Raw genomic sequence first — 14,957 nt, 5'->3', positions numbered from 1 at the left:
GGCACCAGGATTAAGCTTAAAGCAAAGCAAAAACTATCCATGGTCAAGCAACAGTAGCTTTTTGTTCTCCATTCACACGTTCAACCACAACAAGCGATTTTTTTTGATCATCAGTTTTGGAAGTCTCATGTTAAAATATGTCCATAACATGCATGCTGTTGGATGTACGTAAACTATTTTATTTGACATTGTGATAAATTCATTACATTTTACTTACTAGAAAATGAATTTTAAAGAGTACTTTACAGTTGAGGATATTGAGCTTTTACTTTGTGAGTGGGAAAAAACAGCTTAAATATCACTCTCTAATTTAGCCAATTTCCTGATAATCACAAATATAGTAATTACACTAATCTCAAGAAACCCATCAGACATTCTTGGTTCAGAATGGCCACTTCAAATCTCAAGCCACTCTTCTTCAAGGAATAAAGCAAAGAGTATCAAGGTAACCTGAACACATTTTATTTAACTACAAGACCGCGGCAGTTGAACGGTTTGAGGTAGTTAATCTTCAAGGGAGCGTCAACGACCAGTATGGAGATTAGATTTGCGTTTCCATCAGGACTGGACCAAAGATTTAATCATTCCTCGGTGTACCAAAGCAGAGATCTTGTCGAGGTCGAATGTTGCCAGATTTGAAGTTAATCTTCAGGACGTATCCATGTTTGCGGATCAGCGGCTTGGCAGTGCCCTCAATTGAGCGCCTGTATGGGAAGGATCTTCAACTGTGTCGAGTGAGCCGATGACACAGTGAGCGACAGCGGAAACGAGGCGAATTTGATTTCAGAATTAAAGCACTGACATAAAAGGTGTTTCGGACAGAGGATGCCAAATGAGTCATCAACATATTTATGTGATTAAAGCCTCGGGAAAATAAAAACACACTTTGCTCAGTATAAAAATGAGGGACATTCATGGCTATGTATTTTATTGGGGGAAAAATGTATGTATGTGTTACATTATTATTTCATTTCTATTTTTTGTTAAATTAAATAAAAGAATGTTGTTCATCTTCTGTATGGTTCCAAATTGATTTCCATTTCATCTTTTATTGTGAAATTTGTAAGCAGAAGCTGTTTCCCGTTGCTGCTTACTTGACAACAGGAGCCCAGTGCGGTCCTCCTCCTCAGTTGCAGCCTACAATTCAAGTGTGCACCGGGAAAAACATGATAAGAAGGCTATCTGGACAGTGAATATGGGAAACAAAACCTTACAGGCATACAAAGGATCCTAGAATGGAAAAATCTGATCAAATCTTTTGATCAGTGACAACTTCAAGTGGAGTGTGTGGTTGTGTTGTTTCTTTTTCTCACCACAATGTGTGAGGGATGGATATGGGTCGGATGCCAGTTTATTTTCGTTACGGATACAAGGACTGGCAGGTTATCAGCATGAATTACTAAGGGGAAAAAAGAAAAATAAATTTGCCATAAATGTTAAATTCAGCTCTGGAGGAATGACCATGGTGAAAAGGAAGGGACTGTTATTTTCGCTGCTGTACTTTATGGCAGAGTTTTGGCTCACTTCGCAGCAAGTCCTGAGAATTGGTAAGTGGTAAAAGTGTCAATGTCATAAATATTTATATAATAACTGTTAACATGTTGGCTGCCACTGCGCTCGTCAGCTTTTTCCATTGCTGACCCAGTTATTATGCAGTCTGGGTTGCATCTCATTTCCCACTGGGGTAAAAAAATATTATGTATCAAGGATTTCAAGCTAGAGCCTTGAAAAATTGGCAATACTTTCTGTGCAACACTGATTGGAATTGTTAAAATGTATTTTCCCTATAGAATGGCACCTAAATAATTAAATGAATACATAAAATATATAAACACAGTTTTGTGGTTTCTCGTAATGCAAGGCATTCTTAATCTCTCTCAGTGCAAGTGCAGCATATTGTTTCATTTCTTTTAAAAGAACAAAGAAGGCAAATTCAATTATGGCCAAGATTTGTGAAATGATGTCTGTTCATTGCAAATGTACATCTCAGCTACTGTAGTTGAATCGCTTTTGAATCCTGATACCCTCGACCACAAGTTAAATACCATAGAGCCAAACGAGATCGAGGCACATCACATATGTTGTTTTTAGGAGCAAATTTTGAATGTGCAGTTGTTGTTGCGTCTTGCCATCATGTAACTGTCGCTCACTAAGTTGCCTAGCATGCACTGAGTACAAAGCATTGTCAAAAAAAAAAAAGACATATTCAACTTTATTCACCTGTTGTGATGTTTGTGCAATAACCTTATAATTTTTATTACTGTATTTTTTTTTCTTACTCCAAGAGAGGGTACTGCGGACCGAGCTGTAGGTTATTCAAATGAAATTTTTTTTTAATCAAAATTGTGTTAATCCACTTTGGTTGACCAATGGCAGAGTCTCTCTTTCTCTCTCTTTTCCTTCCATGTTGACAGCAAAGAACAGGAGGAGAGACGGGTGATTAAGTTGGCCTACTGCTACATCTGAAAGCATATACTGTTGGCATAATGTTCTCCTTGGCACACAGCACTGTGAAATTGATACATCACTAAAGAATAAAGAGTGGGCAATTCAGCAAAACTTATATATATATACATATATATATATATATTTGGCTGCTCCCTACCCTTTCATACTCAAAGGTTTTTTAAGCTTTGTGTGCACTGATGGCCAGTGACATCTGTAAATGTGGATCTGAGTCCAAAGCTGTCTGTTAAGCCTTTGAGGGTTGATAAGAAGAGTAATTTCAATTTCCCTCTGTGCCTGTAATTAAACAAACAGAGCTCTTGCTTCAGTATCCCCCCTTTGATCTCTGATGTAACTTTGGAACAATGAGCCGGTGTTTGCTGCAAATTAATACTTTCGGGCTCTTTGCTCTTCTCCCATTGGTTATTCACATGGGTTAGAAGATTGCATCACAAAAATGGCTTTTAAAATTTAGCCCTAAGGACTCGTCGTTTTACTTAATGCCTGCAGCAACTCTGAATTTGAATATATATTCAAATTTTTAAAAGAATATAATAAACGTGGTGTTGCATAACTTTAAAAGGCTAAGAAGTCGGTGTGACTTCCTGGTTTCAACAGTCCCGATCTGTGCTCTATATTGTTAATCTCTCAATCATCTATCACTCTCAAAGGCCACCTAATCTTTGTCATTCTCTTCATGACCCACACACATCATAATCCCTCCCATATGGTGTGTGGCTTGGCTCAATTAACATTTCTCCGTCTTGGCTAGCGTCTGCATCAGATTGTGACAGGCTCCCACTTTTTTCACTGGGACTGGTAATAATGGTAAATCTTGTGCTCCAAGCCCTTAAACAACTAACTCTAATCTTCTTTATGCATTAAGTCTCTTCCCCAAATATGGTACTTAGGCAGTGACCAAATCTCATCACTGGGGAGAGCACAGAATCAACACAGAATTAACAGATGTAGCTGGGCCTTCTGTTTACTTTCCCTTTTGTTAAATTTCTTTTTCTCCTCTTGCTTGCATACTTAATGATTACTTTCTGATACATTATGTTTCATTTGTGTATTTATAGCTCAGTCCATATGATGAGAAATGTGGCACCAGCTCAGATCAACAACTGAATTATAATTTGATGAAGTATATATATTCCAGTATACAGTTTTTAAATCTGGTAGAGTATTACTCTGGCTGTATTAATATAGAAGATTACTTATATGTTTATTCATTTTGAATGTTTCCTAGTGAATCGCAAGGATCTTTCACATAAACAGAGAGACCTCAGTGCTCTACATCAAACAAACATAGTAGGCTGTGAGGACCTTCTCATTCATTCACAGTCTGGCATAGCTCCAGGTTGGAGTGGTGCTGGTGGTGTTGTTGGGGTGGGGGCGGGAGGTCTCTTTGGGAACTGGCCCAGGATGGGGAGAAGGAAGAAAGCACAACACTACGTCATTGTGTTCCTCTGCCTTAAAAGACTCTCCTTCATGTGATTATTGCACGGTCACAAAAAAATAATACAAAAAGTGGATTAAAATAATTATTTGAAGGACACTGTCTCAATGTCAGCGGGTTTCTGGATTAAAATCAAGTCCATCCTGTTGCCAGAACCTGAACCCGGTTATTTTTCTTGCTGTCTGCACTGAAGTGAGGAAGCCTATAATAAGGATCAGCCTAAAGGTTTCCGCCTGCAGCATAAGCAGAATCTTTTGTTTTTGTGACCTCCTAGCATACATTACCCCAAACCATTGTCTGGCCTATTAAGGATGAGACGGAAGCTCAGTGATCCTGAAAATTATATCATACACAAATTAATGGTAACTATTCATAGGTTGTTTCTTTTTTTAACTCTCAGGACTCACATTTGAAAGCTTCCCTACTGGATATTCACAATTTTGGGAGGAAAATATTTCTAGTGATTTCTGCTCTATCGTTTAATCTTTATAAAAGTATAAATGATCCTTTCTTATCCCTTCATCTGTTAACCTGTTGAGAGGGAGCACTGATTCATGTGTCATCTGCAAACAAACACTTATTTGTCTTCCAATTTATCAGTATTATATTTGAGAACTGACTGTCATGACTGGTTTGAAGTTATGAAATGTAGATATTCAAAATACTATAAAGATACACTGAGCCAAACAAACACACAGCATCGTCTGAAGGCTTGTATATGTCTGCTGCAAAAGCGAAAAGATCAATTTCATAAAAGATACACATTTATTAGCCACATATCTTGATCTCTAACCATTTTAACATAAAATTAGTAGTTAATGGAAAATATGTATATCACTGTTGCTGTGTGTTAAAGGGTACATTTTTTTGTAAAACACAAACTCGAACATCAGTGTCTATATCAGCTGGACTCCAATTTGATGCTCTGTTTGGATCTGAGGCTGTGGTAAAGATTTTCCACCAAACAAAGGAACAGATGCGTCATTGTCTATTGCACTGTGAATGCATTGCATTCAAAGCTTTTCTGATTTCCACATCTTTCAGACGATTCCTGGACTATATGTGCAACTTTAATAATGTCTTCCTAAAAAGACAAAAGAAGCACTGAATCTTCACTTGACGCCAGCTGTTAGAGCCTTGGACGAAGCAAACTTCAATTACTTTCTGGTGATATACACAGAGTGTTTTTGTGAGATCTTAATTAAAAAGCCTGGACTGAATTTTCAATCATATATATATATACTTTAGCTAATTTAAAACCATTTCCCCCTCCCCCCCCAAAAAATACCCTGAGATCTGCTCTTCACTTCAGTTGTCTGGATGGTTGATGGTGGGTTAGCCTTGCTTGGAGACACCCTGCTTGCCAACTACTCGCAGTTAGACTTGTAGTCAAGACCGCCTAAACCAAGACCAAGACAATACCAAGACCAGAGGGTATTGAGACCAAGACCAAGACAAAGTCGAGACGAGACCAAGACTGAGACGAGACAAAAAGGTCTTTAAACTGCAGCCAGATGCTGCTTCGTTTACGAGTGTCAGGCATATTTTTGTGTTTTTGCGATGCACTCGCACAGCCCTCTTCACCACTGTCTACTGTCTCACTCACTTACTGAGAGGACAGGCTCACGCTCCACTTGACTGTCGCGTCTCTCACCCTCTCTGTTTTTCACATGATGATATTATCCTATATCCTCACATGTGATTGGCCACAATATGGAAGGATTGGAGCATAGCTGAGCCACTGTGTGAGAGCTGAGCAGCGAAAGGAAATTAAGTGAGGAGACGGCTCTCACTCAATGGGAGTCGGCTCTTCTGATTCACTACAAAGCACTCTCTAAGCACGGCTCTTAGAGCTGATGCTTTTGCGCATGACACATTATCGAACGTTACGTTGTGTGTCATGGATACTGTTGACTTCAAACCTCCCTACTACTATGTCGATCTGAGACAGCAAGACCGAGACAGCGAGACCAAGACAAGACCAAGACCAAAGTCCGTCGAGACCAAGGCAAGACCAAGACCTCGTAAAAGTGGTCTTGAGACATCCAACTCTACTCGCAGTAATGGTGAAATTTGAAAAAGTGCAACACAAACCAGAAATGGAGTTTCATTTATATTAAAAGTTTAATAATTTACCTATTTATCGCTAAGTCCTTTTACTTTGAAGGCAAAAAGTCAGCCTTTTTCCACTGAATCACTACTTCATGGTGAGCAGTTAGCATCTTCCTTACGAACTATGACAAGGGTCATCTGCCAAAACAGTCAGAAATAGGTGTTTCAGTGCAGCCCTGCCACCTCTTTGTGACCAATTTCACCTTGACAGCCAGCAACCACTTGCCAACTGGTTGGGGAATACATATTTTTCCCTGGTGACTCATGGTTGCCAGAGGATCGCAGACTAGTTTCTAGGCCTGTGGTACTGAGCTAATAGAAAGATGGGAATTTTCCTGCAGAGTGAAACTACCTTAGGTAAGCTGGTGATAGTTTATATTTTTTACTAGTTATCTAATGACACTGACTACTGACAGTCACCAGCCTTCCTCAAATCAGGTTCTTTCTCAGGAAATCAAGTAAGTTGTTGCACTTTAAACAAATTTTAAGGCATTATTTCAAGGTGAAATGAAGGGAAAGTTAACCAGTTTGATTTCCCTGCTCCCAAGCTTCAGAGAGGAAATTAATAAGCTTTATTATGTTGGCAATAAAGATTTCATAGCTACAGCTCATCTTTAAAAAAATGATAGCTTTATCAGTAAGTCAAATATAAGTCGAGCTCCTAATAGGTTTGTTTTTATTTGGCAGCTTTTAACATATCGGTGAAGCTACATTCATTTTTCATAGTCTTTGAGTCTTAAAAAGACATTTTGTATTATACTGTTAGGTGCAAATGTCATTACATTTTGAGCTCTTAGATGTGAATGGAAAAGTGATTATGTATAAAATTAGACGCCAACTGCAAATCATATAAATCAGAAAATCTTAAGAGCAGCAGCTATTTTTAACTCCCTCAGAAAGTGGATGATCCATTTTCACAGCCTTGTTAAAGAATGAAAAACAAAATCTCTGTCACTGAGGATGATGACGATGATGTTGTGATGCTGCTGAATCCTTAATAAAGCCCGTGACATTTGCTGCAGCCTCTGCACTTTAAGCAAACAAACCTCAGGATCCAGCTGGTGCGTACTCGTGTGCATTTCCTATTCTATTACCTTAAAAAAAACACCTTAAAAGGAAAAGAGGCACCAAAGACAGTGAAATAGAATCTACTTCCTCTCAAATTTATAAACTGACTGATGTATCTGTGGCTGAGAATTTTATATTTCAGTCGAGTGAATTAAGGACTTTAACAGGTCCCAGCAGCTGCTCACTGAGGCTTGGTAACCATAATTAGGATTGGCACTTTCAAGCATGCTTTTAGTGACCAGGGAGTCCAGACAAGGCTCTCTCAGTTTGGGGTTTGAGGCTATGCAACACCAAAGAAAAAGGTCATTCACAATCAAGGTCTCAGGGGGAGCTTTTTAAAGGCCTTTTCTACTTCCAAATCAATCACAATTTCACAGGCAATTCTTCAAAGACTGAGAGTGCAGTGACCTATTGCCATCTGTAGCCTCAGTGTTGAAGCGGGGTCATGCGCAAACACTTGCACCATCTAAATGGGATCTATAATTTGTGATGATTGCTAATATAATGCCTGATTAACATTTCTGAAAAAGGCAGAGCTTTCAAAAATGCATTATTGTAGTCTTTGTTTTGTTAGTTAAAAATATGTCAAAGTTGAAAGCAACTTGCTTACCCACAGCATTCAGCACTGGACCCAAGTCTGTTGACACGTGTGAAGTGCAATGCAATAGGAACAAACATTTAACCCTGAATATATTAGATGAGAAATCCTATCACTGAAGGCCCAGATGTTAAATTATTTACATTTGAAAGGCTTCAGTGAATCGAATGAGCAGGGGAATTTTCGGCAGGCATAAGCACACTGAATCTCACACGCGCCTGTCTGCACGCAGGTAGCAACAATCCAGTATTTTTTCTGGCTTTAATCCCAATAGTTTTTAAGCTGCGCTTTATGTAACAAATGTAAAAGACTGTGCATGTGCCTGGCTGGAGTCATATATGTCTTTGTTGCCAGCTGTGGCATGCTAGACCCGCCATCTTTCTGGAGCAGCATGATGGATTAAGACTTGGATGTTTTTCAGTATGATCTTCTCAACTCTGAAATAACCCCCCCCTTCTCCCCTCCCTCCTCCTCCTCCTCTGTGGCTCTGGCACAAACACCAACTGTGGCTAAAAGTGACTGAATTTACCTTTAAAGCCACTTAAATCTCAGTTTAAAGGTGATGACCAGTGCTACATAAGAACAAGTACCGTCGGACTGTACAGAGACGTGGTGCCTCTCAAAAAGCATATTAATTGAAATTAATAATTTAAATAATTGATTAAATGAGAACTTCTGCGCTAAGTGTGTCTTTATAGTATTGTGAATATCATATATATTAATATCATATTTGATAAATACTTCTAATACATTTTAAATAACTTCTCCCCCTTTTTCATGCTTGTAAAATGTGAGGACTTTGCTCTTCACCATTACTGTAAACTGACAATAATCATTTTGTTTTTGTTACCTTGGGCTCCTAAATATTGTTACAAAGTTGTACATGTAATATTAAAAACTAGAAAAGAATTTACAAAATGCCCGATAAGCCTAATTTACGTCTAAAAATTGTCCTCTTGACTATGAGGGACAACAGTTAGCTTCTGGGAATATTCCTTCTGTTAAAGTGTTTCATGCAGCGACAATGATGAAGCTGTCCATGTACAGTGACCTCACAGAGGTTAGCTTTGTGGCCATGTATGTTATCCTGGTGCTGTCATTTTCACAAACTGCATTTTATATTAAAATCTGAGCTTAATTCTGTTCCTCATTTCTTTATTTTATCTTAATATACTTCTCATTTTATGTTATGTATCATATTAAAATATTTCTGTAACTGCTGTGTGAAAGGAACCTACTTTCACTGTACAGTACAAACCCACTGTGTTTATTTACACGAGCATATGACAATAAAATAGCTTGTACTTGTACTTAATTAGCCCAAAGTTGTCAAAAAATTTCTAGCACCAGAAAAGCATTTCACAGTACTTACAAAACAACAGATGCAGGGAAACTCTGAGGAAACATCTTCATTACTGCATCTTCAAGTAGTTAAACGCAGATGCAAACGGATGATAACTAAAGTCATGTTACTTGAAATAAAGAAATTTATAGACACTAAAACAAGTGCTAAAGTTTAGCTTTTCAGAGCACGGGTGCTTTGGCACCTTTAACCCTTTCACAGTAAGTCACCTCACATTTTTTGGCTTCATTAAGTGATCTGTAAATCACAAGCTGGTGACTTGATATGTTAGGTATGATGACTGTTTCCAGTAGCAGTAAGTTGCAAAGGAGACAAAACTACAAAACAAGATTAATAAGTATGACTGTCTTTTGATTTGGAAAGGGGTTTTTCCCCCTAATTGAAAAATGTGTAAATGCATAAGAGAATAAGGGATGGCTGAAATGTTTCCCCTGATTATATGTGCTAAATGTTTAATCTGTTATCCTTTATGTGAAAATGAACTGAACAAATGCCAAAGCTTTCATAAAAGTTATTGTGACAGCTTGTGAAATTCAGGCTCTGTAACAGGCTGAAGCCAGGAGAGTTCAACTTTTAATTTGAATAATATTAAATCCTGTCATCTCAACTGGGTCCCTTAGCAGCATTATGTGACAGAAGTACAAAGGAAATGGGGCCGTATTATGCAACTATTACAATTCAGCTGTGGTAACCTTCAATCTTTAAAAAGACACTGCGTGAATATCTATACCGAGAGAAGCCAATTGATCGATAATTTTTCTGCTAGCGCTTTGATGTGAGCTGGGTAAAACTCCTTCCACTTTTTTCTTCTTGCAGGGGGCATCTTTGAGACTCTTGAAAATGAGCCCATTAGTGTTGAAGAACTGGCCTTTAAATTTGCCGTAACTAACATAAACAGGAACCGGACCTTAATGCCAAACACCACGCTGACCTATGACATCCAGAGAATAAACTTATTCGACAGTTTTGAGGCTTCAAGAAGAGGTAAAGATCTTGTCATTTAATTTTGAAACCCCACTTGAGAATCAGTAAGAGATTTTTGTTGAGATTTTCTTTTCTTCCCACTTTCTGTTTGATTACTTCAGCCTGTGACCAGTTGGCGCTGGGCGTCGGTGCTGTTTTTGGACCCTCTCACAGCTCATCGGTCAGCGCGGTCCAGTCTATCTGTAATGCCCTGGAAGTCCCTCACATCCAGACACGCTGGAAACACCCATCAGTGGACAACAAAGACAGCTTCTACATTAACCTCTATCCTGAATATGCCTCTATAAGCAGAGCTGTGTTGGACATAGTGCAATTCTACAAGTGGAAGACGGTTACTGTGGTCTATGAGGATGCAACTGGTAAGTTGAGATGGGAATGAATGATACAACATAAGATCTGGAGGGAAACACAGACTTCACTATCATACTGAAGGGCCGTTAGTGATTTAACACAGCAGGAAGAACATAAACTTTACTTTTAAAGTATAAAAATGTGGCAACTGTTTGTCATATTTATAAAGTGGCCTTGAAATAAGAACTACAACTCCTGCAAGTCTTTGCCTTAGCAACCCTGTTAAATTACCTTGAAGCTATTTATAGATGAGTCAATGTGCCCTGCACGTGCTCTAAAACTTTTAAAGAACAGAAGTCTTCTGGAAACAGAAGTCAGTCCCAACAGATGGTGAGACAAAAATCACTCCTAAATAAACAGGAAGAAGCAAATATAAGACAGAACTAAGAAGTGAGGATAATGCACAAGTAGTTATGATGATTCTAAATCAAGAGTTTCCAATGCCACTGTGATGTACACTCTTTCAACCTGGCTAACTGTGCTAGAATATGTCATGGTCCTGTTACTGTGAGCAGTTATGAGAGGAGCAGATGATCAGACCTTCAAAGGACATAAAGTCAAAGATAAAGCTTTCTTTTTGAGAGTTTAAGAAAGACTGCTGTATTATTTGTTGCATTTTGTGCTACTTTACAAAAGATTAAGACCTTGAGATGTTAGGGCTATGGCTTCTTAACAATTACCATGTGACACAACTGTATTTCTGATTATTCTGAATCCTCAGACCTTGTCCTAATGATCAGCAGCCATGAGCTCCACTAAGCAGTTTTCTAGCACTCTATGAGTTCAAATAATTTTCCCACCATGTAAGAAAAGACTAAAAGAAGATAACTGAGCATTTTCAGGTACCAATCTCCTCATTAATAGGAACAGAAGATTTGGGATTTAAAGCGCCAGAAAACTTTCCAATTGATCTCTTCCATGACTGCTCGAAGGTAAATAAAGACCCAAGGTGATGGAAAAAGCCCTTAAGAACTATATAGTCTGGAGGGACAGTGTTGGGTTTGGGCAAAACTGCCCCCATGCTAGCTGTGACAAATAATACAGAATGACTTTCTTGGGATTATTCTAGTTTTAAATTAGACAAAACCAGAAAGCTAAGCCTGCAAACCAAACAGAGGAGAGTGTCAATGTCTACATCAACAAACAGGGTGGCAATACTGCATGCTACATTATTTAAAATCAGGGTGCAGAACCTATAACGTGGTTGTGCTCAGAAACTCAAAGTTCTACACTGGCCTTCTGTTTAGCAGTAGCTACAACAACCAGGTCTCCAAGATACTACATGCATTCATCGTATAAATGAATCTCCGCCAGTCTGTGCAAAACTCAACTACTTGTAGCTGGTTCACTGGTTCAACCGTAGTTGGGGCAGTTTCTGTGCAGCAACACCTGCACAAATATGACCCTCAAGAGCCATCAAGTCCTCACATTACAGTAAACCTTCTGTCTTTAATCTAAACTCCATCAGTCCAGATGATCCATTTACATAAACTTTTTTTGGCCACAACAAACCAAAATGCGCTTGGAGGAAAAAATAAAAGAACAATGGTTTCATGAGAACAATACATCTCCAGCTGGTGCTGAGCACAGGGATGGATTGGTGCTCGTCTTGCAGCCAGTGGAAAAGGGAAAACTTAACTTTGAGGCAGAAGAATGGATTGAATAAACAGCAGCTAAATCTGTCTAAATAATACAAGACTAGATCCTAAACACACCTGAAAATTAACAAGATGAAGATTTTGCCATGGACTCTGCAGTGTTATCAAAAACATATGGATACCCCAAACTAGCAGTACATGCAAGCACTCTTAAGACTGAAAGCCTTTGAACATTAAGAATGGGGAAAAATCCCCCAAACATGAGCTGAAGGACTGCTAGAAAAAGACCTGTACAGCTGCAATACTGGCTACAAGTGGTGTCACTAAGGTCTGAAAATGCAAGGTGCTTAAATTCTGAAAATAAAATCTGGCATTTTAGTACTTAAGTGCACTTCATATGTATCACATTCAAATGTATAAATTTTACCACTTCTAACGAGCAGCTGCCACTTAAGAAATAAGCAGTATTTGCCATTAGGAATGCACTTTAAGTGTCAGTGGTGCATACTGCTCAGTGTCCTGATTTGTTGTTTCTGTTGTTAAATGTGATTCATCATTGTTTTGTAATGATGCTGAAGTTCAGATTTTTGGTATGTTTTCTGTTGGTTGGGGTACTCTACAACTTTAGGTGAAAACCATATAAATGTAAACACAGATTAAGACTAAAAGGCTGCAAAGACTTCAGTGACTAATTATACAGTGGATGAAAATGTATTTCAGCAACTGTTTATCCTTCTCATCTATGAGGAACTTTATATTCATTTTCTATTAATGCAAATATAACTGATTTAAATTCATCCTCTTTTTGCTCAGTTTTCCACTTATCATTACAGGGGGGAAAGCGAGACAAGCATTTTCTCCATTTTGAAACATTTTCTGAAAATGAATTGCGTTGCCCAAATGAAAGCTTTAAAATATATCGTCATATACTGTATATGCAGTTGTCTTGTACTTTAACCTCATGGAAAATTCTATAATCTGTGCCTAAATCTTGTCTCCAAAAGCATCATGGCCCACTTCAAAAATCCGAAATCTTCTGTGGCCCATCCAAATTTTTTTTTTATCACAACTCTGATCATTCTACTGTGAAATATTTTTGCTAGTATCATTAACAGCTTTATTTGAAACACCTGAAAGCTATTGCAGGAAATGCAGAATGTGGTGTATTTATTTAGAATACCTTGGCTTTGTTATGCGCTTCTTTTTTCCTTTTTTAATATTTAAAGGAAATGTAAAGTTTACAATTATTTACATTTTATAAATTGCCGCTATGTTTTGACTTAAAAAACTAATTTAAAACAACTAAAATATCACTTGTGAAATTAAAAATATTTTTGCAAGTCACTTTGTGTACAAAACTTTGGGAATTACTGATTGCCACTGAAGTTTAGTTTCAACTATTTAGATATGCAACATAGCAATCCATTGACAATTAGCCTTTAACACTAATCAAACAGACAACTGACAAAAGATAACATCGTACTTTCTGTGACTGCTGCCAAACAAGTGCGACAGGCTGTCGCAGAGCAACTCCAAACGACACATACTCTGTCAAGGAAAAAAAAAATATGCAGAAAACTAAAGGAACAGCTTTCTTACCTGGAGAACAGGGAAGGCAGAGTGGAGCACCTATTCTGGTTAGCAAGCAAATCCATTAAAAGGTCTGGTAGTTCATAAGATGGCAATGCAGTGTTTAGTTTGAATTCTGTTGTCCTACTGCAGTGGAAAATTATAAAACATTATCACAACTGGCAGACTCCCACCATTTCCTTATGCGTGGCTGAAAAAAAAAACATTTTTTCCGACACAAGATCCAATGTGGAGGAAGCTAGTTTCATGCTAAAGATGTCTAAAGCAAAGTAAACTCCAAACAGTAATGACCAGAATACTTACATATTCTAGCTATAGAATTGCAAGAGACAATTTCTAGTTGTTTTTGTTTGAAAATCTCTGCAGGAAAATATATATTTTTTTTTATCATGTTGATGTTAATTTGTTGTTGTTTTTTTTTAACATGTTGTTTTGTTAATTTAAGGTTGTAAATTCGCAATGTGACCACTAGAGGGCACATAACACATTAAGAGCCTAGTAGTGACGTGCAATACCAATAATTTCCTTTCCGATCCCATACCAAGTCAAATTCAGGGTGGTATCGATGATATTGATACTTAATGTACAAAACTTAATGTGTTATTATATTTTAAATTATAGCTTCGTAACATTGCAGGACTTCAGACTACTTTTTCTTATTGTTTCAATTATGAAGAAATCTCATATAGAAATAAAATCCTGAAGTTGTGATAATTGATGCTATTTGAACATGTGTATCTTGTAATTTAACATGTATATACTTGCCTAGACGTTTCAACAAAAACATTCAACATTCACACTTTCCCTCATTCACAGTAGTTGTGTGCCACACTACAAATTTTGGTATGATCCAATACCAAGTAAATACAGGGCCAGTATTGACGATATCAGTACGAATTGGTTATTCAGGCAGCTAATGGGGGGACGAGTAGTGTGCCATGATTTATAAGATGAATTCTCAATTTGCAAATTCTGAACACATTTTCACCACCACTGTGATTGTTACTTTCCATATTCATTAGTTAACACAACAAAACACAACTTTCAGCTTTTTGTGTGTTTTGAAACTGGAATGTAAATTTTTCTGTCTGTAAAGACCACAAAAGGTTTGGAGATTTTTCATAATGCACGTTTGAGGTTTATTTTTTCCAAAGAAATAATTAACACAGTTCAGTGGGCTACATACTGAATTTGAAGGATAAAAGCAAAGTATCGATTCAATTGTGCTTGTATCGATCCAATACCAATACTAGTGTTGGTATCGATACGATTGATATTTGGATCATCCGACCGCCTCTTATTCTTACTTAAAAGTAATTCCGGCTTCCAGTCATGTCTATCTATAGAAGAAAACGTCCATAGTGCAGTGTGAGGTGATTTATACCCTAA

General features: G+C 37.7%; 1 protein-coding gene across 2 annotated transcripts in view; it reads left to right on the top strand.

The window, feature by feature from the left end:
• Positions 1-1,130: 1,130 nt before the first annotated feature.
• Positions 1,131-14,957, top strand: part of LOC102199567 (glutamate receptor ionotropic, kainate 1) — a 28,300-nt gene continuing 14,473 nt past the window's right edge. For both annotated transcript variants that reach the window (XM_005735992.1, XM_005735990.1), the window contains exons 1-3: positions 1,131-1,547; positions 9,862-10,029; positions 10,131-10,388. In XM_005735992.1, coding sequence (XP_005736049.1) covers positions 1,457-1,547; positions 9,862-10,029; positions 10,131-10,388 — 517 coding nt within the window. In that variant the 5' untranslated portion in view covers positions 1,131-1,456. The remainder of the gene's footprint in view (positions 1,548-9,861; positions 10,030-10,130; positions 10,389-14,957) is intronic.

This window comes from Pundamilia nyererei, unplaced genomic scaffold (genome assembly GCF_000239375.1).
Source record: "Pundamilia nyererei isolate P.nyererei 1_Seehausen unplaced genomic scaffold, PunNye1.0 scaffold00066, whole genome shotgun sequence".
NCBI lineage: Eukaryota > Metazoa > Chordata > Actinopteri > Cichliformes > Cichlidae > Pundamilia > Pundamilia nyererei.
Note: the sequence above shows the minus strand (reverse complement) of the source record. Positions and strands in the feature narration are given on the sequence as shown.